At 40.1% G+C, this 23,841-nt stretch overlaps 2 protein-coding genes across 2 annotated transcripts; both read left to right on the top strand.

Annotated features, from left to right (window-relative positions):
* The first annotated feature begins 167 nt into the window (after nucleotides 1-167).
* rab6bb (RAB6B, member RAS oncogene family b) lies at nucleotides 168-8,673 on the top strand. Its single transcript, XM_033637883.2, has 8 exons — nucleotides 168-382; nucleotides 3,122-3,180; nucleotides 3,865-3,918; nucleotides 4,405-4,510; nucleotides 4,672-4,783; nucleotides 4,926-5,019; nucleotides 5,524-5,590; nucleotides 7,634-8,673. Exons 1-8 carry the CDS (start codon nucleotides 313-315, stop codon nucleotides 7,696-7,698), a joined length of 627 nt encoding a protein of 208 aa, XP_033493774.1. The 5' UTR covers nucleotides 168-312; the 3' UTR covers nucleotides 7,699-8,673.
* A 3,135-nt stretch (nucleotides 8,674-11,808) lies between these two features.
* aire (autoimmune regulator) lies at nucleotides 11,809-22,255 on the top strand. The gene is made up of 13 exons (XM_078172858.1): nucleotides 11,809-11,955; nucleotides 12,243-12,417; nucleotides 13,405-13,551; nucleotides 13,635-13,700; nucleotides 13,788-13,925; nucleotides 14,167-14,300; nucleotides 14,386-14,507; nucleotides 14,621-14,690; nucleotides 15,688-15,825; nucleotides 15,957-16,078; nucleotides 16,738-16,819; nucleotides 16,941-17,039; nucleotides 20,626-22,255. The coding sequence occupies exons 1-13, from the start codon at nucleotides 11,809-11,811 to the stop codon at nucleotides 20,707-20,709; spliced, it is 1,524 nt and encodes a 507-aa protein (XP_078028984.1). The 3' UTR covers nucleotides 20,710-22,255.
* Nucleotides 22,256-23,841: the final 1,586 nt, after the last annotated feature.

The raw sequence follows: 23,841 nt of genomic DNA, 5'->3' as shown, positions 1-23,841 counted from the left end.
CACTGCTGGTTTTATCTGCTATCACTATGATCAACCAAACCTACATTCACCTTGATGTAACAGTAATTAATGTTTTATTATTTTTTATCCTATATCTACATAAAAAAACATAGTTTCCTACAGAAAGGTGACGGATTGAAATAGGTGAGGTCGCGCAGGCGCACAAGCACCCTAAAATTGACAGGAGGATGCTGAGCTGCATTCCCATCATTCTGTGAGGAGAGGAGGATCCCCCTGCGCACCCACAACGGAGGAGACGCCGAGCGATAAGAACATATAAAATAATCCAAGTTGAGCTCTTTATCTGCCACCATGTCAGCTGGAGGAGATTTGGGGAACCCCCTGAGGAAATTTAAACTCGTATTTTTGGGAGAGCAGAGCGGTGAGTCAGATCTTGGGCAGGTTTGGTGTCATCCATCCCTAATGCTAAACATGCGTATATGTAGAAGGCCATGTATGTAATCCTTACTGATTTTAAAAGTTTGGGCTGAATCTAGATGATGCGGCTGCCTGGCTTTGGGGTAATTTGACGCCCATGTGCATTTTGGCACAATCTGTGACTGTAGAAGATCTGATTAACCGGGAAGAAAAAAAAAACGCATGCATGTAAATTGCACCCTTGGATTAATTATAATCATCACGATCACTCAGCAATAATAGCCAACTGTGCTGCATATCCTTGAGGATTATTTAGCTGTCGCAAAGTGCCATATTGGCATCAAAGCAGGCGAAATGAATTCGGATGTTTTGATGTGCTGCAGTGACCGACAAATATGCTCAGCCTGTTTTCACATAACCGGTTTATTTCCCTCACATCGCTTATTTCCAACATAAACATCCTTTATTCCATTACATGACAAGAGTGCACCATTTTCCCTCACCTCTCGTGTTTTTCTGTCTATTTAGAGAAGATAATAAACAGTCCCCCATGTGTCAGTTCGGGACACACCCTAGGCTGGCGATGTCTGTAGCATCTCTAAACCTCGCAGTCTCCGGTTCGGTCCCATAAATAATCCAATAAAAACGGACTTGACAGCGCCACAACATTATACTATTTATTCAATAAGCTATCTATTCAGGGTGGGAACGAGTGATTTGGCGTGATGGCACAAATTCGGGAGGTGCTGATCGATAATGGTTTAGCGCTGTAAAGCTGCCTGAATACGTGTTCAGACATCAGACATCCAGAGTGGCAGCAGAGGAGCACATATCCCATAAAATACAGCAGCACAATACATACACATCATCAGGCCTGATATGACAACAGCTTGTTTGTGTCTTACATTGTGGTGCTTCAGTGTGTGTGTGTGTGTGTGTGTTGCATGTCTATGAGGAGGCTGTGTGTCGACTACAAGCCTCCCTGTGTGTGTGTTTGTGTGGCCCACACTGCAATGTTGCTGTCCGTGGTGCTGAATCGAGGCCTGGTGTGGCCACTGCCCATCGCTGGCTTCAAAACTACTGCTGTCTGCATAGAGGGAGACTCTGCATGAGAGCCCTGGGCCTGCTGGAAAAGTCCAGTCCTCAGTCGTGTGTAGATGGGATGTAAAATGGTGCTAAAGATGGTGATGGTGGGATGTCAATAAGAATCCAGCTCACTGGGCTCACCTTGATCCTCTGAGAAGGCATCATCCAGCTTACGTAGGCTGCTAAATATGTGTTTTGTATCCGTCTGCTTAAGGATGGCCTTGTGCATTTTAAGTGGCCATTTTTGGACACAACTTCTGTTTTCTTGCTTGTCATTAAAAGCTTTTTTCCTCATCACAATTAAAGGAAGAATAAAACACAAGAGAATGAAACAAATAGTCCATCCATTGATCAGATGGTCACCAGAAAATTAATCCACCACTATATTTTATTTCAATATACATTCGTTTATATTTATCGGCACGAGTATAGCATGGATCGATGCCACAGACCACAGCATTTAAAGCCTTTATGGGCTAGATGGGCCGTTATACAAATACACACAACTGACGAGAAAATACATGCCATCCAGTACAAAACCAAAACAATCATACAAATACAATTATAATCAGAGTTATTTGATAATCAGTAAATAATCCAAATCATGAAATTGAGCAAAACTGTAAAGTATCCTGAGGGTGCAGCTTCTCCAGTGTGAAGATTTTTAAATAAAAAGACACCTGAACTGGCATTTTTCACCATTTTTTGACATGTCATGGACAAAAATGATTAAAGGTCCAGTGTGTAGGATTTAGGGGGATACATGAAATGGAGTATCATATTTATAAATATATTTTTATTAGTGTATAGTCACCAGAAACTAAGAATAATTGTGTTTTTGTTACCTTAGAATGAGTTGTTTAAATCTACATTCAGAGCAGGTCCTCTTCCATGTTGTTTCTACAGTAGCCCAGAATGGACAAACCAAACACTATCTCTAGATAGAGCCATTAAAGTTTGCACATGCATATGAAAACATGCATATGGGAGAAGTTTCAATTGGATGGAATCTGCAACCTCACCACTAGATGCCACTACATCCTACACACTGGACCTTTAATTAACTAATCTGAAAAGTGACTGAAGAATTTTACCTGCAGCTCTAAAAAGCTTCATCGTTGACTTTGTTTATCACCATAAATTTCTTTCACATTAGTTTGATAGTGAGGAACATTTACACAGCTTTCTCAGAAAAATTAAGCTGCTTTTGGAAAACTGTGGATGCTTCCATATGTCTGATCTCCCTTTAGGAACAGAAAATGAAAGTAATTAACTCTAGAAAAAGCAAAATCGTGGTAAATTTTGTGATTTTTTGGGGGGTTGGAAAAATGTCATGTTAGGACAGCTGAATGTTTAATTATCTGTCAGATTCTGTTCCAGGGCACATGACATTGCTTATGTTATGTTCTTTTAAGGGCTTCTCTTCTTTGATAGTTTGATAGTGATGATTCCAGTGGTTGGATGTCACACTGCGCTGTCTTGCCTGTCATTTCCTGTCATTTTGTCACACTGAGGAACACAATGGACGCCCATTTTCATATCATTATGTCGGCGTCATTCAGGACATTGTGTGTTCATGTGTTTAGGGGATGATTTATGATTCTTTATGATCTGAATTAACATTTAACGACAAACCGATCTCTGTTCTCTGTTCCAGTGGGGAAAACATCTCTCATCACTAGATTCATGTATGACAGTTTCGACAACACATATCAGGTGAGACTCAGACCAGAAAACATAGAAACTAATTAAGAAGAATTTATAAATATAGACATAGATATGATGATGGGAGTTCTTACTGCATACACTCTATTTGTCCATTTCTTGCAATGTTTTATAACAATTTCTCCAGTAATCGTCCTCTGATGTTTGAATAAACAGAATAATGGGACTAATCACTGTAGGTTTACAATATTTTAAGCCTTCTATGGTATAAAAGTGACTGATTAAGAGCTGAATAATGTTACAATGAAAGCTTTCTGCCCTAAATACCTGCTTGATATACAAATTACAAATCACAGTCCATTTAAAATAAAGTAATTTGAATGCCATCACTGCAGTTATCAAAAGGAAATGTTCGCATAGCAATGTTCGGCTCTTAATAAGCGAATACAGATTTTCCTGTCCCTTGCCTTTCTTAGAGGTTTGATACATAACAAGTCAAATGATTGAGCCCCGGGGGCAAAACAAATGAAATCTGTTTTTCAGTCTGATTCAATTTCAGTGCTTATTGGTTCTCTTTCTTTTCTTTGTTTTTAAACTTAACAGCTTTTTGTGCTTTCCTCCATTTAAACAACATTCAATCTGCTGAGAACAACAGATGGTGCAGGGAGACATTTGGCTTTTAAAGTCTGGGTTTACTGATGATGTTTCCCCCTCTTTGTTCTTTCTCCACTTCAGGCGACCATTGGAATAGACTTCCTATCAAAGACAATGTACCTGGAAGACCGAACAGTAGGAAGCCTTGATTTTCGTTTAAAGTTAGCATGTAGATACACATGTGAAGATGAATTCATGTGTTTGTGCTCGTGCCATTGTAGCCAGTCGACACCCTAAGTAAGAATGCCCCAATTTCCACTCTGGTTTCACTAATCTTTGATTTGATTAGCTTAATTACTCTTCTCTTCACAGACTAACACGATTATCCTAAGGTTATTTCAGCTGGTAATAGCGTTGGCTTTTCTAGCCTGAAGGAGTCAAAGCCTTTCCCACAGATCATCTGCTTTAGCTAGCATTAATACTATTTCATAGTCAGGATATTATGGCTCTGTCAGCCTGTGCACAAGCTGATACTGGCTTATCCCTTTGGATGTGTACTTACAAGGCCTTACATCTGTATCGTCTGTGTGTAGTGTGATGGCTAATGTTGGAACAGCTGCTGAACGTGTGTGTGTGTGTGTGTTTCTGTGTGTGTGTGTTTCTGTGTGTGCGTAAATGCAGGTAAGGCTGCAGCTGTGGGATACTGCTGGGCAGGAGCGTTTCAGGAGTCTCATCCCCAGCTACATTCGAGACTCTACAGTAGCTGTGGTCGTCTATGACATTACGAGTGAGCAGCAACCTGCTAATTTAACCTGTGTGCATGTATGCGTTGTAGTGTGTGTTTTGATCCGTCTTTCATACATGAAACACAGTAAGAAGCACTATCTGTATATGAGATTCTAATGCAAAAAAAAGACTGGATTTAAAGTAAGAGTTTGTTCTCCACAGATGTGAATTCATTCCAGCAGACCTGCAAATGGATCGATGATGTCAGGACAGAGAGAGGAAGTGATGTCATCATCATGTTAGTCGGCAACAAAACAGATCTGGAAGAGAAGAGGTGAGCGTGTCAGATACAGCATTCAGCTAAGAGATATTCTTCTTACTGAAAGGAAGCCTGTCGTTAAAAGCAACAAGTCAGTGCTGAATAAATTATCCTTCGACGTCGTGATGCTGAGTCTGGCTTGATTTTTTTTCTGCAGGCAAATCATGATCGAGGAAGGAGAGCAGAGAGCCAAAGAGCTGAACGTCATGTTCATCGAGACCAGTGCCAAGACAGGCTGCAATGTCAAACAGGTGATCCCTGCAGTTTCACCATATTTCACTGCATTTTGGGCGTCAGTTGCTCCCAGCTTTTCTGTCATGCCCGTGTCCCTCCAAGATGATCGAGTCACCAACGTGAATAGATACAATTTCTATGTGAGAATATGTGGAAAGATTTGGTAACAAGTGTGGTAGATAGTGTGCAGAACAAACTCTAGTGGGTGCAGCACAGAATTAGCAAACAAAGGAAAAGGAAGAGGCAGTCGGCACACTGAACATTACAAGCTCCTCAAAACAGAACTAGGATGTAACTTAGTAGTTAATTAGTGGATCAAATGATTTACGTTATACATAAAACTCATAATATGTTCAAAAAGGGGGCTGTAGTCCATTCAGGACAAATGTAATATTAATTTTACACATGTTAAACCCTCCTACTCTTACTTCCCATCTTGCTTGCTCTCCCCCACATACATCTTCTCCTCATCCATCCTGATCCCTCCTCTCCTCTCATCTCCTCCTTTTCTCTCCTCCTAGCTGTTTCGTCGGGTTGCAGCAGCCCTACCTGGAATGGAAAGCTTGGACGACGCAAATCCTGAAGGCAGTATCCTTTACAGCCACTGTGACTCACTGTGCCGGGAGCCACACGGCCAAGAAACAGGCAGCTTATTTTTAATCTCTTAGTGGTTGCTGGCACTCGTACAAACAGACCGCCCAGCCTACTGTCTACTGAGGCATCAGCCATTAAAGCTTTTTTGCTTAATAGAGAGGAAACGCACAGAGCCAGGAGGATAGTGAGGATGCACAGGTGTAGCACCACATAGTGGTTGTCTGGGAGGTGACAGACACTGAGGATGTGTGATGGAGGATGGATGAGGGACTGATAGAAATGCGAGGTGCTTATCAATATTTGTGAATAATTCAGGAAAACATGATAGATACACAACTAGTATCTGACTTTAGATTATGGAGTATTGCTTACTGGGTACCTATACTAAACAAATACGTGGAAAGAAATAAGACAAGAGGTCAGGGATCCAATATAAGATCCATTTGACAGTCAAAACTTCTGCTTTTTTTCTTTTTACTCAGTAAAATGCTAAGTAAATATTTTACTGGTACCCCATATATGCAAAATATTTAGGGGAGACTGGGGTTGGGTGGCACATTTTTTACTCTCTGCCGCATTTCTCCGGCATAGTTAATGTTAAAATACTCAAGACAGTGGCAAATAAAAGGTTAAGGTCAAAGCTATCAATAAAACTGTCTTAACGTAGACATAATGTTTTCTAAAATTAGGTGAGTCATGATTAAAGTGGTGTTGTCCATGTGTGCCAACCTGCCCTGTCACGGAGGTTGGCACAATGCTATCATTACAAAAAATTTAAGCAAGCAGCAGAAACAACGTGAACATTTGATAGAATATCTGTCTATTTTATAACCAAATGATATTTTTATGGCAGCACAGTGCTGCAGTGGTTTTTGAACTTAATGACCTGCTGGAGCCTTTTTGTTCGGAGTTTGAGTGTTTATAGTCCACAAACATGCTGGTTAGGTTAACTTAATAAAGGTTTTGTGATATGCTGAGTTTTATGATAACATATACTGCAATATATGTTGTGATTTATTACCTTTTTTATTGCAAATCAAAGAAGAACTTTGTCATAATCTGTTTGTCTTTTTTATCTAATAAGATTTTTTTGTTCAGTCTGTTCATCTCACTCAATCATTTTTATCGCAGCGACCTGCATCTAAAAAAGCACTTGATTTTCTTATTCTGGAAGACTACCAAAAGTTCAGTTTGTATTTGCATATTGATAATTCATATAATTGTACTGGACAAAATTGCGATACTGTGCGGTATTTTCCCCCCACCCCTTTTATTTTTACATACAGAACTAGATATAGCCTACTCCAGTCTAATTGCTGGGCTTCAACAACAGTTATTGAGTTGCTATAAAGTCAGGGAAGCACAGTATTTGTATAATTTGGTTGTTGCATTTGTAGGGAGCATAATGCTTATATGGCATATGAAATATGGCATAGCTGCAGAAAAAAAGGTGCATTTTAAAATAGTTGTTTCAAACCTGGTTTACCAATGACATTGGCTTTATCTTAACTTACCTAATAGTGTAATACTTGTAATAGTTTACAAGTTTAAGACTAATTTGTGTTTAGTAAAATGACCGTATTTAACACCATTTAGGGAAATGCTGATAGGTGACACCTAAAATTAGGGTGGGGGGGCTGGCAGAGGGGGCTTCAGTTTAAAGAAACAGCCCCTTTAAAATGTCTGCACACGTCCCTGACTAGAAGTAACACATTTCCGATATCTCTGTCGAACACAGTTTTATAATACATTTAGTCCACAGATCACATTTTTACTTTCAGTGCGATAAAACCGACATGTTACCCTAATCAACAAAATGTTTGTGGCATGAGTGCAGGTGAAGAAAGCAAACATTTTGATGTTTTCATTTTTGTTTCTGTGATCTTTAAAGTACCAGACAATAGCTGAGTGCCAGCCAGCCCTCTACCCTGTTACATGTGTGCTGTAATTTCAAGCATTTGACTGTGACATGACCGGTCATACTATCTGACTTTTTCTTCTCAACCACCTGACTTTTCCTTAACTGATGATTCTCAGTGATCGACATCAAGCTGGACAAACCAGCGGAGCCCACTGTGCCCGAGGGCGGGTGCTCATGTTAATGCAGAGCTGAAATCGGACAGCTCCCTTCACACCATAGGCTTGTTGTGTTGCTTACTACTGGTTAGCTTCCAGTTGACTTCTCTAATTGGATATAGGATGCGGGCCTTGTATCTGATTGGACAAATCAAATGTTATCTTTCAGTCTTGTTCAGTTGTAAAATATTGTATACTTTGTCAATATGTAAGTGACTGGAGGAGAAAAGGGAAAAAAAAAAACCCAACCAAATGTTGAAATGAAAACGAACAAAAAACAGTTTTGGAAAAATGAAAAAGGAGAAAACGGGAAAACCAACGGAATTCTTTTCGCTGTTATGTTTTGTATTTTTTATATATAAAAAGGGAAAGCACCAAAAATGATGCCTAAACATAGAGGGAGAAATAACAGGGAGGTCGGCCGTTTTTCTAGATGGCCGAACACGTCTGAATGTCTGCAGCACGCATGCACGTTGATCTGATCTTTGACCTTTGACCTTTGGCCTACCCTCCAGGGTCTCTGCACTCTGGAAGGAGGTTGACTATCTTAGAATGTTTTATAGCATCTCTCTATAGCATCTCATGACAAAATGTATCTCATTTGATATTCCCACAAGAGTCAACTTCCAGTAGGTTCACCTAACAGTAGCTGTGAAAATGTGGCACTCTATCTCTCTATGGGTTTAACTTTTATAGAACAAACTGTACTGTGGTTTAAAAAAAAAAGAAAAGAAGTAATAAAAAAGACAACTTACTATCACAACTCCCTCTCCCTCCAACCACTCCTCCCCCTTCCTCCTTTCCTCTAACCCTCTGTCCTTCCCACTCTCCCCATCCCTCCATCCCGGTAATACACATATAACGATCCACTGTAATGCACTGCACTGTATATAATAATGTAATATGTATGTTGTGAACGTCCCTCTGTAGAAGTGGTCCTTGTTCACCAGTATGAATAATGTAATAATGTTTAATGATTAATAAATTACAGATTAAAGGGCTTCACTCTTCTAACCATCAACATCCACCTGGTAGCACAATGGTCTACTCTATTTAATTTGGGGTTTTACAGTTTTACATCCTCATAGCATTTCAAGCCACAAAGAGAAATAGAAGAGGCCAAGTTTGGTTAGATTTCACACAGGTTTTCATGTCTGCAAAGGTTCTGTATACAACACTCAGAGCATTAATATAGCAGCATACCACCACTTGCTGTGTAAAGATACAGTGGAGTGATGGCGTCCTGAGCAGAGAATGAAGTCACGCTCCCTCTGTATGTTTTGTAAGCTTCAAGCTTCTCTGTTCTTTGTTGTGGTAAGTTGGTAGTGAGCATGCATCTTAGTGCATGAGCTCAGTGTTGCTGCTTTGCGCTGCACTCACATGGCAGTCAATCTCAGGACCCATCGGCTATCAGTCTGACTACAATAAAGCCTTGGGGGCAGCAGCCAACATTTCGGGCTGTAGCCATTTCAGCTAATAGTCTCTACTTAAGCAGATAAAAAAAGCTAATAAAGCTATAGTTAACTCATCTGCAGCCAGTGGCCAATGTGAACTCTTTACCTGCTGCTCAGAAGTGATTAACAAATACTTCTCAGACTAAAAACGCAAACCAGAACACTTTTGACTCTAAATCTTGTCCCATCACCTACAGATTGTGCATACATGTGCAAAATCTGTTTATAGAGATGATCTGTTTATATTACTGCGAATATTAGGGGTTGTCACTGAAAGGTAGCGCCCACCCTGGTTAATCCTGTTGGCTCTGTCACCACTGTAATTGTTGTTTAGTGCTTTTTATGGAGTTAGCATTGTTAGCTGTTAGTCTCTTGCTCAGCCACCTCCATGTGAAGAATCATGTGCAGACAGCTCATACACACTGAATTTCACATAGAGCTCCTTGAACCACATTACCAGTTTTTTGAAAGGCCATTGTAGACTATAAAGTTCGTTTGTAATATTATCTTATACAGTCTATGGTTTCCTGCTAAATGAGAAAATGTTTAAAGGACTACCTCATTTTAGAACAGGCTTTCTCTTGCAACACATAATTTCATTAGGTGTTTTTTTTTTACTGTCTTCACACCTCACTTTAATATCTTTGGTTAACGTTGCACAAATAACAAGAAGTGATAGCAAAACCCCGCCTGCTGGCAGCAGATTGCTGTTTTCTGCTAAGAAAATAGTAGTAACTTCTCCATATATTAACCAAAGTTGTTATGATCTAAAGTATACATTAAATAAAACACTTGATGGTATAGGGCAGAGACTGTACATTAGAGAGAGAGGATACATTCTGTGGCAGATTAAAAATGCAGTCTGAAAGAATTATATCCCACTTTAACTTTTGCTAGGAAAATAGTAAATCCTCTATATTCACCAAGGTTATTGGGCATGATCTGAAGTAGATACAAATAAAATACTTGATGGTAGGGCAGAGAATGTGTATTATGGAGGGGGTAACATATTTTGGCAGTCTGCATGTCCAATGATTATTATCTTTAAATCTTTAAGGAGGAGGAATTCAGAATTATTTACAATATCCAAAAGTAGGCTATCATTTGTAAAGGAAACATAGAATACAGGAACAAAGTATCGTTCACAATGCTGCATTTAGTTTAGTATTTTGTAGCCAACAGTTAGCCCTAACTGACATTTAGCATTGCATGACCGCCTTACACATTAGATTCATTCTTGCTCTTTTGTTGAAATGTTCATACTGAAGAATCAGATACAGAACTGCCAAAACTGGGTTACCATGGACTGCCTATATGCAATATATTTCGTTATAGTTATCCTTAAAAATAAAAGGGGTTTATTTTGTTTGATTTGCTCTCCATATAAAACCTTTTTATGCCGCTTTGCAAAATTAAACTGACAAAAAGTACCCAAATCAGAGTTTAGAATCTGACCAATCATCATAAAATTGCCTCAATCTTTTCCTTAGAAAAGTGAATGTATATACTGATAATGTAACCAAATACAATCACAAACAAAAATCATCGGCCAAAGTGACAAAGTTACAGTTACAAAAATGAAAAAAATATAATAGAAGACATACAGTAAAATAAGTCTTTTAGATGATGTTACACAATGTTTGATGTAACGCTCATATGAACCGATGTAAGCTTTTAAAAGTCTTTTATCACAGAGCTAGGTCAGAATATTACGTGGACTATGCAGGGCATTAGTTGTAATGAACTGAAATGGCATTTGGTTTTGATGTCATCAGCTATCAGTCACTGAGCTGAACTGGAGCTGCGCATACTGTACTCAGGGGTCAAAGTCCAACGGTCATACAATCTAACTTTGCTTTGATGGTACCAGAAGGAGCCCAAATTATCACAACCTGCCTAAAACCATTTCTAGCACATTAGAGTCTTTTTAAGAGTGTAGTTTGTTCAATGAGAACAAAGTGACACAGTAACAGCGACTGAGGCAAATGGGCTGAGAGCAATCAACCAACCATATAATCAACCTGTCAATCAGTTAATTGTTTACAGTGTTCATTTTTCTCTTGCTAATAACAGTCATAATAATCACTCTAATCCTGAGCTCCCTGCGGTGACTCAGTGTCTGAAAACCTGATAGTTAAGGGGAAGTTGAGGTGGAAAGAACCTTTTAAGAAGGAAACTGTCAGTGTGACGTTTTCAGGTCGCTTACACTCAGCCCTCCTAATGAGAGAGGACAGGTATTCCCCTAGATGGACAGCTCGTCATTCGATCCCCCTGAGGTTTAACAGGCGCACGGAGACAGTTAGTGCTGTAAGTGGAGAAATGAACTCCACAGAGACAAGAGGTCGAGGGTGACCTCGGTTGAATTTCCTCAAGGGTGAAACTTTCAGTGTGGAGTTTCTGAAAATCTCAGCAAGTCAAAATGACCAGCAATAGTTTTTCTACATAGTGCATGATGATAAATATACATAGAATATACATAGATTAGAAACAGAAACTCTGGATTATATGAAAAAAGCCATGAAACACAAATGATTGATGATATATCAGCATGAGACGATGCACCTGTACATAATGTTCTTCCTTGAGAAGGACACACCTCTTCCATCCAGAGTTCCTCTTGTAAGATCTCAGGTCCTCTCAGGTCTGAATCACTTTGGATCTCATTTTCACACAAAGTAGACCATGACCAGAGTGGAAGCTTTAAGGGACATAAACCTTCGCTCCCTGCTGAGGGAGCTGCGGACCGATATTGCTATGGCTGTAGACGACCCTTTCCCTCTCGTCTACGGTTTGGTGGACAAGAACATCATCACTGACCAACTACTGAAGGTGAGAAAAACATGGAAATCTGAATGTAGAGATCATTTTCATTTTGTTCAGAAATGTCACTTGTTTCCACTTGTTTTGTTTTTTCATTTTTATTACAAGCGTTTGCAATTTGTGCAACCATCAAACACTGAAAACATAATGACTTATTAAAGGACCTTTCTTCTCTTGTTGTCCACAAACTAATTCAGATTATAATCCTGTAACACCTTGGATTATGACATGTATTCGCAGGACTATATGGTGCTATTCAGGCTGCAGAGTTCATATTCTTCTTTTTGTTTCCATAGGACACTCTAGAGAAGGAAGGCAGAGAAGGGATCCATAAGGCCATGTACTCCCTCCTGACCTGGGTCCTGGAGCAGAGCAGATCTACCATCCAGGCTTTCTGGAGCAACTTGTCCAAAGACTACAACCTGGACAGCTACCCCAAGCTACAGACGCTGCTCACGAACCTGCACTCCAGTGTGTAACATTCACCAAAATATTTGTCAAATGTTTATAGTGTGTCTGTTTGACCATTTTAACTTGATTGCAATGTATATTCTAGGACTTAACAAAACAGAGAAGTAGGGTACTGTCCTTATACTTCTATATGTCTCTTATTTAACAGATTTATAAGCCAAGTTTATCATAAAAAACAAACTGCTACTAAAGTAATAAAACCAATATTGATACTGGGAATTTCTAGCATTACACATCAGTGCACTGTAAGCTCAATAAAAGACTGAGATTTAATTTCAAGATACGATTTAAATGTGTCCAATTTTTAGAAAAGTTAAAGGGACAACTCACAACAAAATCAAAAACACATATTTTCCCTCTTACCTGTAGTGCTATTAATCAGTCTAGATTGTTGATAGAAGGAAGCGTGTGTCTACTGCTAGCTCACCTAGCAGCCCTAATGTCACAGTTCAGCTGAGGAGGATGCCGTTAATGTTTACATCTCACACTGTCACTAGCATGAGCCTCTCGTCCATGAGTAGATGCACACTTCCTTCTGTGCGGTGATACGGTTTGCTGGTGTCGTTCATTAGAAAGAAAATAGTTCCTACATGACACTGCTTACAACAAGATCTGTGAGTTATCTTGAGTAACCCAAACTAGTCTCACTCCGAAGTCGTCGAAATCTGGCACTTGGGCAGTGACTTGCAGCGTCGGACCGATATCTCCAACACTCTGCAACTCACACCAAAAAAATCCAGACTGATAAATAGCACTACAGGTAAGAGGAGAAATGTGTATTTTTGATTTGGGGGTGAACTGTCTCTTTAAGAGTTAAGCGATTTGTAGAGAGTAATGTGACTAGAAGTCAAAGCTACCATCTCCCACATTAGTTCTTATCAGTGCTCCCTGTACGTTAAGGACAGAGTTTTCTATCTGTGACATTCAAAACAGTTTATAAAGTTTAGTCTTTAATATTTTTGCCTTTTTCTGACATTTTGATGACAGGACGGGATGATGCGGGTTCCAAAGCTGAGAAGAAATCCTCTGGAGGCCACAAAACATCTCACGTCAAGAAAAGGAGCCATGAGGACAGAGAGACAAACTCACACAGTCTGCATTTAAAGTATCATGCCAAGACAAGCGATGGACCAGGTTATTTCCCAGAATACATCTCCTCTGACTCTGTTTTCTAACAACAACAATGATTATAGTAAAACATGTATTTTTTTTCCTAGTGGGTAAAGTGAGGCTGTACAGAGTGAAGAGTGAAACTGCGGCCCCACAGCTAACATCTGGAACCAGTAATTACAAATCAATCATGTTCTAAAATAAATAGATAAATAAATGGTCAAATATAACAGACACATTTAACCTTTGTTCTACCTCAGGTGTTCAGGCCGTGTCGTCTTCAGTCCAGATACCCGCCCCTCTGTCTTCCTCCTCCTCCTCTGCCTCCTTAACTGAGCTGCCAGTTGGCCCCAAATCCACAGAGAAGATCCACATCAAACAGATGCTTGGCTCAGATGGTACGCCACTGTTTATATGTATAAAACTGCCCTGCATCATCAGGACACCAAATATGAATGTTTAAATTCTGAAAATAAATTGGATGTAAAGAAATACAGAGCTACACCATGCAACCACAGTGAAATGTATGAGTGAGCACTGAAGATATACTGAGTACTACAAAACACAGAAAGCATAATATGGGAATCAGCAATCAATGCTGATAAAAAAATATTTGCAAAAGTATTTTCTATTCAACAGGAAGTGGCTTAAAGTGCATAAAATTCGGTGGAGAGTTTTATTCCTCCGGTCAGTCAGAGGAGATAAATGGAGCATCCATGTCCAAAGCTGTTGAGAACCTGTTTCACCATGAGGGGGAGACAACCACAAGCATGGTAGATGAACTCATTCACAGCCTTTCATTTTGAATGTGTGTGTATTATAAATACCTCATAATGTTCTGTATCTCTGAGTGTGTAGGGTCAATATAACGATGATGAGTGTGCGGTGTGTAAGGATGGAGGGGAGCTGATTTGTTGTGATGGCTGTCCTCGAGCTTTTCATCTGACCTGCCTGGACCCTCCACTTACATGTATACCAAGGTGAAAAATACAAGATCTATATGTGTGTGTAATTCTTTCTGTATATTAGCTTACCTTGGGGTTTTTTCAACTCTGAAAAGGTTTTAATGTTGGATTAAATGTTTCATCTGCAGTGGCACTTGGCAGTGTGAATGGTGCTGTGGAAACAGAGTGAAAAGAGAGAAAGCCCAACTTCCTTTACAGGTAAGTGTCCGAAGAAAGGTTATTACATAAAGAAATTTACAGGTAGACTGACTGGTGTACATATAGACTGTAAATATTTTTTTGTGTAAAGGTGAAATGAACTATTTATGACCTGCTTCTTAAAATAAACACTGCATTTCCAACACTTTTTCTATCTTTTTATATCTTAAATTCTGTGGAAAGATTGTTGATTGTTGAGTCACATTCCCTGGTCATCAACATCTGATGCTTTGGGTTGGTGGTCAGTCCGACTACCAACCAAAGGTTGTCAATATCTGACATCCTTAACATAAGATTCAAAAATCAGCTGTCTGTCTTCAGAACTGCACACTGAATCTTGAAGTAATGGTGTACGACACTCAGAACGTCACTATTAGGAGTGCAAATCACATGTTTCATCACAATATGACATTATGTCAGTTCTTTGGACAACAATATGATATTTTCTGATATGACAACATCTGCCACGACATGATTTGATGCAATCTGGGGGCCTGGGAATGATATGAGACAATATCATTGTCTTTTTCTGGCTGCCCAGGCTGCACACAGTTTGAATGTTTAGGAAGGAGGTGCAGTTGGACAAAAATGGTGACACAAACATGCCATGGCTTCCTACGATCATACTGTGCTTGAAATACACAACACTGCTTCCATGATCAATGGAGGTACTGCTCTGTTTTGTCAGTATCCATAAGCTGTCAGACAACGTGCACAAATACTGACGAAATATCTGATGTTGAGCTGCTCAACTCAGGTGTCTCCATGTTGAGAGCCATGTGCAGACAATCCCAGCTCAGACTCTGAATCATAGATTTGCTCTGTATGTCGCATACAGCTCCTTTAACATAAATGATAGCGGGTGTTGCCTCTGTTCCTCCTCTATACATCTTCATGATCTGACAGCACAATATAAAGTCTGACAGTTTTTTAGTCTGCAGGATTTTTGCTCTCCACTTTCTATTACTGATCATGGTCATGATATTTTATATCACAGCCACTCGTTGCCCAGCCGCGGCAAACAAACACAAGCTCCAGTAACTCCATCATAGACGTCCCCTTCTTCTCCTCGCTGTCATCCTCGTCTCTCACCAGCGTCACAGCTTCTACAAATGAGCCCAGTGGCAGAAACCAGGTAAAGACTTGTTGATGTTCTGCTTGGTGCAATCTTTATTTTATCATCATCATGCTTTTAAAATAACTTCCATTTAACTCCCTTTGCTGCTACTTGAAAAAACTGCCCTGTTTCCTAAAATGTGTGACCAGTGTTCAGGTGGAGAGCTGCACAGTGTGAGGGAGGTGTGTGGAGTTTGTCACCTGGGAGGAGGAGACCTGACTCCCTGCCTCCAGTGTTTGCAGCACTTCCACACACACTGCCACTTTTCCAAGTAAGACATCCACTCCCCACTTCTTCTGTAACTGTATTATCTGACAGCAGACTCATGATGAGACGTCATCAGAAGATGACAACATGTGAATACTTCCCACAAGCATGACGAACTCTAATCACGGCCTCAGTGTGATCTATGCATCAGTGTGTACATATGTTCCTACTGGCAGAGACCTTCCTGTGAATTCCTGTTTGTGTTAGTATTGATCAACAATGTGCATTAAGGGTGTGATCACTGTCTGGCTAATGTTGACTAATGGATCGTAAATGGACTGCAGGGTATACAGTATAATGTATACTGTAAACGAAGATCAATGATTTTACAAATGCTCCCAGAGATACAAAATCCATGTGATGATCTCATGTAGCACTGCTTATTTGACTTTTTGTTCAGAATGCTTCTGTGTGATAAATTTAAGATTCCCTTTACCATGTTTAGTAGAATTCTAACAATTTCTTCAAATCTTTTAGTGTCTTATAAATGTCACATGATCCTAGGGAATCGTTGGATAATATTTTTACATACTGAGTCAATCTAAAAAGAAATGGTCCCTCTCTGTTTCCTCTTGAGTGTTGGATATCACATATTGATGGACAGTAACATTATACAGCACAGAAAACAGTCTGACTCACTCACAGTGTGCTTGTGTTTGCTAGAGGGAGATCCATCTGCTTGTCTTGCTCCAGGCCCTGGGGCAGCTCTGCAGAGAGGGAGGCTGAATCATCCAGAGGCTTACAGGTGTGTCTGCACATGTGTGCGTGTGTACAGATGATATATACACCTTCATTATCTCAATGTAATGGAGTGTAATATGAGTAATCTCTCCCACGTGTGTGTGTGTGTGTGTGTGTGTCTTCAGCTCACCCCAGTGGTTCAAAACACAATCAGTCATGATCAGAGCTCCTCTGTCACTGAGCCCGTCCTCCATAAAGATGAACTGGACTCCATCCTGGGAGATGTGAGTGAGGTTCAGTTACAGATGCAGACGTGATATGAATATAACCATGCATGTCAGACACAACATGGTGGCACGTCTTATCACACAGACAGAGAATGAGCTGTCATTGTGCTCTTGTGCTGTAGTCTAGTTTCTGTTTTATACAAAAGATATTCATGTGCAAATGTTGAAGTCCAACTGTGTGTTATAGAGGTTCAACCCCAAAAAGCTAAAACCTTGTTATTTTTGTGCTTCTTCTTTATTATAAATCTTCTTCATAAATGTTTTGAAAGTTCCTGTGAGATGGTACGTCGTAGACACATGAAATTTTCACCAGTGATAGGAAGTTGTAGGCAAATGCTGCTCAACAAAGAAGGCCCCAGTTAGCCTTATGGAGTGTAAATGTCAACCTTGAGTCCTATATTGTAAGTCCAATTTACACCAAACTAGGTACATACATTCATTTATTTACACCCTACAAATTTGCCTTGAAACATGAAAGTCCACCTGGTTAGATTTTCCAGCATTTTTGATTTTTTGAAACATAAATTTTTGACATCTCCTAAACTGAAGCTCTGATTGCCTCCACATTTTTTGTGGATAATTATTGGACATTAGACTCACAAGTCAGTCTTTAGACGCTTTGCTTAACTAAAGACTGATGACTTTCTCCCTGATTTTGTGTTTAGATGGGCGGATACAATTTCAGAGTTTTAAAAAACTCCCTACGTTGCAGAACCAATAGTAAACCTGCAGGGCGGTCCTTCGGTGGCTCGCTGAACTCTTGTGCTTGTAAACATAGTCCTACTAGAAACACGTGTAGCGGTACAAAATGGCTCAGCCGTGCTCGCAGAAAATGCCGTCAAAGTTAGTGGATGTTTGTCGCGTTTGCGGTGACACATTCTCGCCAACTAAAACAAACAAATATAATCTTTTACAAGGCCATGACTCATCCATCCGGCTGGACTATAGAGGGAATCGCCTTGTTGTTTACAAATACTTCCAGGTAGAAAACCAGCAGAGCTTTTGGCTATATATATATATATATATAGCCTATATATCACATTTTTCACATCACTGTATCACCGTTTGGACTAATCCGATGTTTGTAAAGTCTATAAACACAATGACTGAACAAACATTACTATTTCTGTGTGCACATTTAGCTGGGCTAACCGTTAGCTGTTAGCCCTGTTAGCCGTTAGCAGTGTCTGTAATAGGTAATAACTCATTAAACGGTCCGTGAAAAAAAAATCTTTTCCAGCGGATATCTTAGTTACAACATGATTGAGCTAGCAAAGCAGTTTTGTGTTGCTATGTGTGGTATTTATTCAGTTTTGGGAAATCACGATGTCTAGAAAGCATCAGTGGCTGCAGCTGACAGGGACAGCTAACAGCAGCAGCAAAGCTAACATCAGGACGTCATCTGTTAAAAGCCTCCCGTTGTCGGATACGACATGAAACTACTCCAGTTAGCTCAATCATGTTGTAACTAAGACATCCGCGAGAGAAAATATTTTCTTCACGGATGAGCACACGTTTGATGAAACGGAGTTTAATCTCTCGGCATCCATTTTCAAGCTCTCTGTGTGTTTGTTTCTTTGCGGACGAGAAAAGGGGGAGTGCACATTTCCGAGAAGGCGTGTCCTTTTCAAAAATGCAAGAGGCGTTGCTTTGTTGCCGGCCGTTTTCGCCGGTGTGTCAGAGGCCGTTTACACGTTGCCGGCTATTTTCATAAACGGACATTTCACCGTCTCCGTTTTCAAAAAGATCTTCGTTTACACTTACCCGTGTATATATATACAAGAGCATGCCAAACCTGTAGGTGGCAGTGTAACGAGAAGCTCAAGCCTTCCATGTATCCATTGTCACCATAGCAACATAGGTCGCACTTTTTACACAGGCGCAAGTTCCGGCGCATACTGTGACGTGGGCTGCCTATAACTCCGTTTATCTGCGTTTATCTCAGTTTACATGCAAACGCGCAACCGGAGTTTTCCAAAATCTCCACTCTGGCCGGAGTTTTTAGAAAGACTCGTTTTCAGAGGAGAAATCTCTGTTTGCGTGTAAACGAAGGGCACAAACGAAGGAAGATGTCTCCGTTTATCAAAATCACCGTGTACGTGTAAACGGCCTCTCAAACACACTTTAGAAAGGAGTGTCCCCAGACTATCAGAAGGCGGAGATCTCTGATTGTTTGGTGGCGAGACTAATTGGACATTGCTTATAAAATGACTGATGATCTTTAAAAGGATGTTGCTTAGCACATCAGCAGATCATATTCCTCAACCGCTGGGCCAATTGTCACTAAACTTCGGTCATGCCCACATTAGTACTTGAAATATACCCTAAGAATTTCATTCAAATTGTTGACTGGGGGGGCACGACAACTGCAACAAATATATCACATGAATCAGACTATAAATCAGAAATTCTTTGTCTAATAATTACAAAACTCACAGGTTATATTCAATAACAATGTTGAACCAGGTGTGTAAAATTATTTTGAAATCACTCAATTGGAGGCTTCGCCAGTTCTAAGCATGTGCATTGGCCTTGTGCAAAAGTTTGCCCATAAATCAGTGACAGACAGACTTGGTATTGGTACTGTGTCATTGCTGCACTTGTGATAGCTTGAGGTGTAAACATTAATGGCGTCAACCTCGGCTGAGTTGTAACATTAGCTAACTCAATGGAGCTAGGTGAGCTAGCAGTAGATGCGTGCTTCCTTCTGCGCAATGATACGGTTGGTGGGTGTAGTTTGGTAGAAAGAAAATAGTTCCTACATGAAACTGCTCACAGCAAGGTCTGTGGATTATCTTGAGTAACTGGGTCATGATTTCTGGAACTAGACATTGCTGTTGAGTTTTTCAAATGTAGTTTTTGGCGCTTTGAGCACCACAAGCTGAGTTCCATCTAGTTCCATTATATTCGAGAGAAGGCAGACATCTCTATGGCAGATATCTCCAAAACAGTGCAACACACACCAAAACAGTTCAGACTGATAGCACTACAGAGGAAAAATATGAATTTTCGATTTTGGGGTGAGCTGTCCCTTTAAATAAGAATAGACTGCACTATAATGCATTGCGAAAAGGCAAAATTAGTTTGTCAGGTTAGGTAAAAATGTATTTAATAATACCAAAAGATTTGCTCACAGTATAGTTAAATATGTTTCTTACCTCCTGGTTGTAAAAAGGATTTTGGTCTCAAGGCACAATGAACTCTTAACACCGAGGACAGGAAACTGATGAGGGTCATTGTAGGTCATCTTATTCACTTCATCTTTATTTTCATTTTCAAAACTGTTGTTGAAACACATAACTCTTAACACATTTATAAACTAAGATAATCAGATCTGAAATATTTCATTTTGTTTCCTGGCTGCACTTTTCAGTCTGAATGAAATCTGAATGTGCTGACAGAATGACCTTAAACTAAAAACATAACCTGATATAACTTGATAACTGCAGTAATAATCTGGTAGAGATTGTTGCTATGTGATATCATTGTTGTCACTGACATCATCCTGTACATGTCAAATGATGTCACCGGGACTTTTGCTCAGTGATTGATCCTACTGTGTTTTTCTCTGCTCGTATCTCAGCCGGGCTCCATCGACGGCATCTTGCAGTGGGCGTTCCACAACATCTCTCGACCTCTTCCAGACTCTCAGGGATGCTACCAGTGACAGACAGATGATCTGCACACATGGATGAGCTCTCGCAGTCTGAAGTTATACTGTAAAGTGACAATGATCATATGAATATAGGTGATTAAATGAACTAAACAAACAAAAGGTATAACTGAACTCATTCTGTACAAAGGCTTTTGAACAGTAATACATCGTGTCACCCATTGGTTTGTGGAGTCCTGTTTTGAAGCCCTGAGTTCGGCATTTTGGCTGTTGCTGCTTTGGATTTTTTGGAGCAAGAAGTGACCATACTGGGACTAAAGGGTGGAGCTGTGGGATGCAGAGCAAGGGGTGGAACTGACTCATATACCCCTTTTCCACCAATATAGGCAATAGACTGTGTGTGTGGGGGTATTATTTTTTTTTTGGGGGTGTGTCTGTTTGACATCACTGCCAGCCGGAAAACGGGTCAATAAACAGCAACAGCACAGAAATTTTTTTATATATATGTCTTAATTTTTCAGTCTTCCTTTCAAATTCTGTGCAGACTAATTTGGAATGAGCGCTGCTTGGGCAAAGACGGATGATAATTTGTGGTGGTGCGTGACTGCATCTTGCAGGTAAAGGGGCTATAATTAGCATGTTCAGCCAGGTGTCCTGTTTCCATCAATGCTAATAAATACCGCGGTCTACTGCTGAATTATATGACCCGGGTGTGAATGCCGATTGTAACCTTTCCCATTATGTAAAAAAGCCAGATGTTAGCGGGTGTTTGTGGGTTTTCTGTGCAGTGGGAAAGGGGCTATCTATTGTACTGAGGCCTTACAGACAGCCTGTCAATCAAAGTGTCCAAATCCTCAATTAAGTATGACTTTAAGCCTTAATAAAATGAAAACGGGTGAGTTATAGAAGAATTTACCGCCTGTAAAAGTTTCCATGAATGTTTAAATTAGCTTTAGAGACCAAAACTTTTTCCATACCAGGCTGTAAACCTTTGCAGCCAGCCTCAAGTGGCCATTAGAGGAACTGCAGTTGTTGGCACTTTTGTGCTTGCTTCAATTTTCATTTTTTCAGCCCTGGAGGCTGCCACTTGTGCAGGATATGGTTGAGTTAATATGATACTACTACAAATTTATCATTAATTAAATTACCAACACCAACTGAGATGCAGTGAACATGGGACTTTTTGGGGCTCTCGTGTTGCTGCAGTGTTTCTATAATGCTTGTACCAAAGGACATTTGGAAGGTGGAGTAACTTCTATTTTTTTTCTAACCATCTTTATCACCCCCCAGTCTCGCCCCATCCTATTTTACAAGACCTCTAAATTTCCTCACGCTCTGTGTAGCATCACAACATGACTAATAGTGTTGGACATGGGGTCAGCACTGATGTGGGAGGGCTGGCAGCGAGCCTTGGACATCTCCTGCTAACTTTTACTAACTTGGCTTAACAAACTGAAATAAATCTGCTTTTTAAGGTTGTCAGTATCCCACAACTGCCACCCTGTAAACTCAACGATACATTTATGTACTTTTCTGATGTCTTAGCTGCATTGTCATCCGTATGTGTGTGTTTATATCTTAAGGAAAGCAGCGTTGGAGGGGATACGCATTGGAAAACAGTTCGGGATCAGCACAGAGGAGATCAATGTCTCATCACAGCAAATATAAGAGACACTGCAAACTTCCATATGTGTGCATATAAAGAGAAATAAATGTGGCTCTTGCTGTGCAGATCTGTGCAAGAATTCACATTCACACGTTACAACAGATGGTTTCAATACGATGAGGTATGCACGCTGAGAAATGCCTCTGTTTAACAGGAATTCCTTGAAGACTATCACTTAGATGTGGAATGTTGTTTTTGTCATGGGATTCAACAGTTTTAGCATGACTGCCAGAGGGATGGAGCTCAGCCAGGCAGATTTTTCTCCCCTCGGTATTTGGTTGCCATGGCTCTCAGCTCCTACAGGCCCAAAACAGAGGATGAGAAACATGTTCCAGTGTGTGTGTGTGTGTGTGTGTGTGTGTGTGTGTGTGTGTGTGTGTGTATCTGTGCATGTGTGTCTGTTTGTTTATGAATTCACTTTCTAAATGGCTCATGAAACATCCTGCATACTTTAGGGCTCTGTGTCCTTGCAGGGAAAGCAACTCTTTGAATATTTGCCAAAAGTACGAGGGAGAAAAATGTTAGGATATTCAATGCAATGAGAAAAATAAATCTGAAGTAAACTGGCACTGCTACACTGAGATCTTAATGCCCAAATTGCTGTCCAACTGATTTATTGTCATCCTCCAGTCCAATCTAATTGTAGAGGATGTACTTTAAGGCAATAATATGTACATGGATATGACTGCTGCTTTACTATCACACAACTTTCTCCTGGTTCTCGTTGCATACCACATGAGAGACCACATGGAAAAACTCCCTCGCATTTCAGAGGGAAAGAAGACATACATTTTCACCACTAGGTGGCACCCATCTGTGATTTACTGTCACTTGAGCCTGCACAGTGTTTCAAGCAGCCATCACAGTATGATAAGAGGAAGTATTTCCTTTTAACAAAACAAAGTTTGTGTGTGTAGAGACATTGGAAGTACCCAGATTTCATCAGAACAAAAGGAATTTGTCACAACTATTTCCAATGTAAATAAATAGTATGGAGCACGGAGAAAATATGTTTTGACGTAGGTTATTTTTACACAGACCAGTGTGGGAAAGTAATAACATTTACTCAAGTAGTTCAAGTACAGCTGAGGTTCTTGCACTCTGCTCTACATTTTGTGGCACTTTGTGCATCTGCTTTATTACATTTCAGTGGAAAAATATTGAACTTTAAAGCTCCAGTGTGTAGGATTTAGGGGGATATACTGGCAGAAATTAAATATATATTTTTTTCTTTTAGGGTACAATGACCTGGTAGAAAATAATACCTGCACACTTACATCTAAGCAGTGTTTTACTTTATTGTTGAGCTTTTGGTCTATTTGACCTTAATCAGAGCATACATAAGGCAACAATGGACAGGCAGGTGAAAGTAACCACTCTCCCGGGAGGTGGAGCTTCTACAACCAGGGTTGTGCACAGGTGTGTTGCATACTGCCAGTGATTAGACTGAGATTGGTTACTTTTACCTGCCTGTCCATTGTTGCCTTATGTATGCTCTGATAAAGGACAAACAGAACGAA

Source organism: Epinephelus lanceolatus, chromosome 12, assembly GCF_041903045.1.
Source record: "Epinephelus lanceolatus isolate andai-2023 chromosome 12, ASM4190304v1, whole genome shotgun sequence".
In the NCBI taxonomy this organism is placed as follows: domain Eukaryota; kingdom Metazoa; phylum Chordata; class Actinopteri; order Perciformes; family Serranidae; genus Epinephelus; species Epinephelus lanceolatus.
This window is presented reverse-complemented; position numbering and strand designations above follow the sequence as displayed.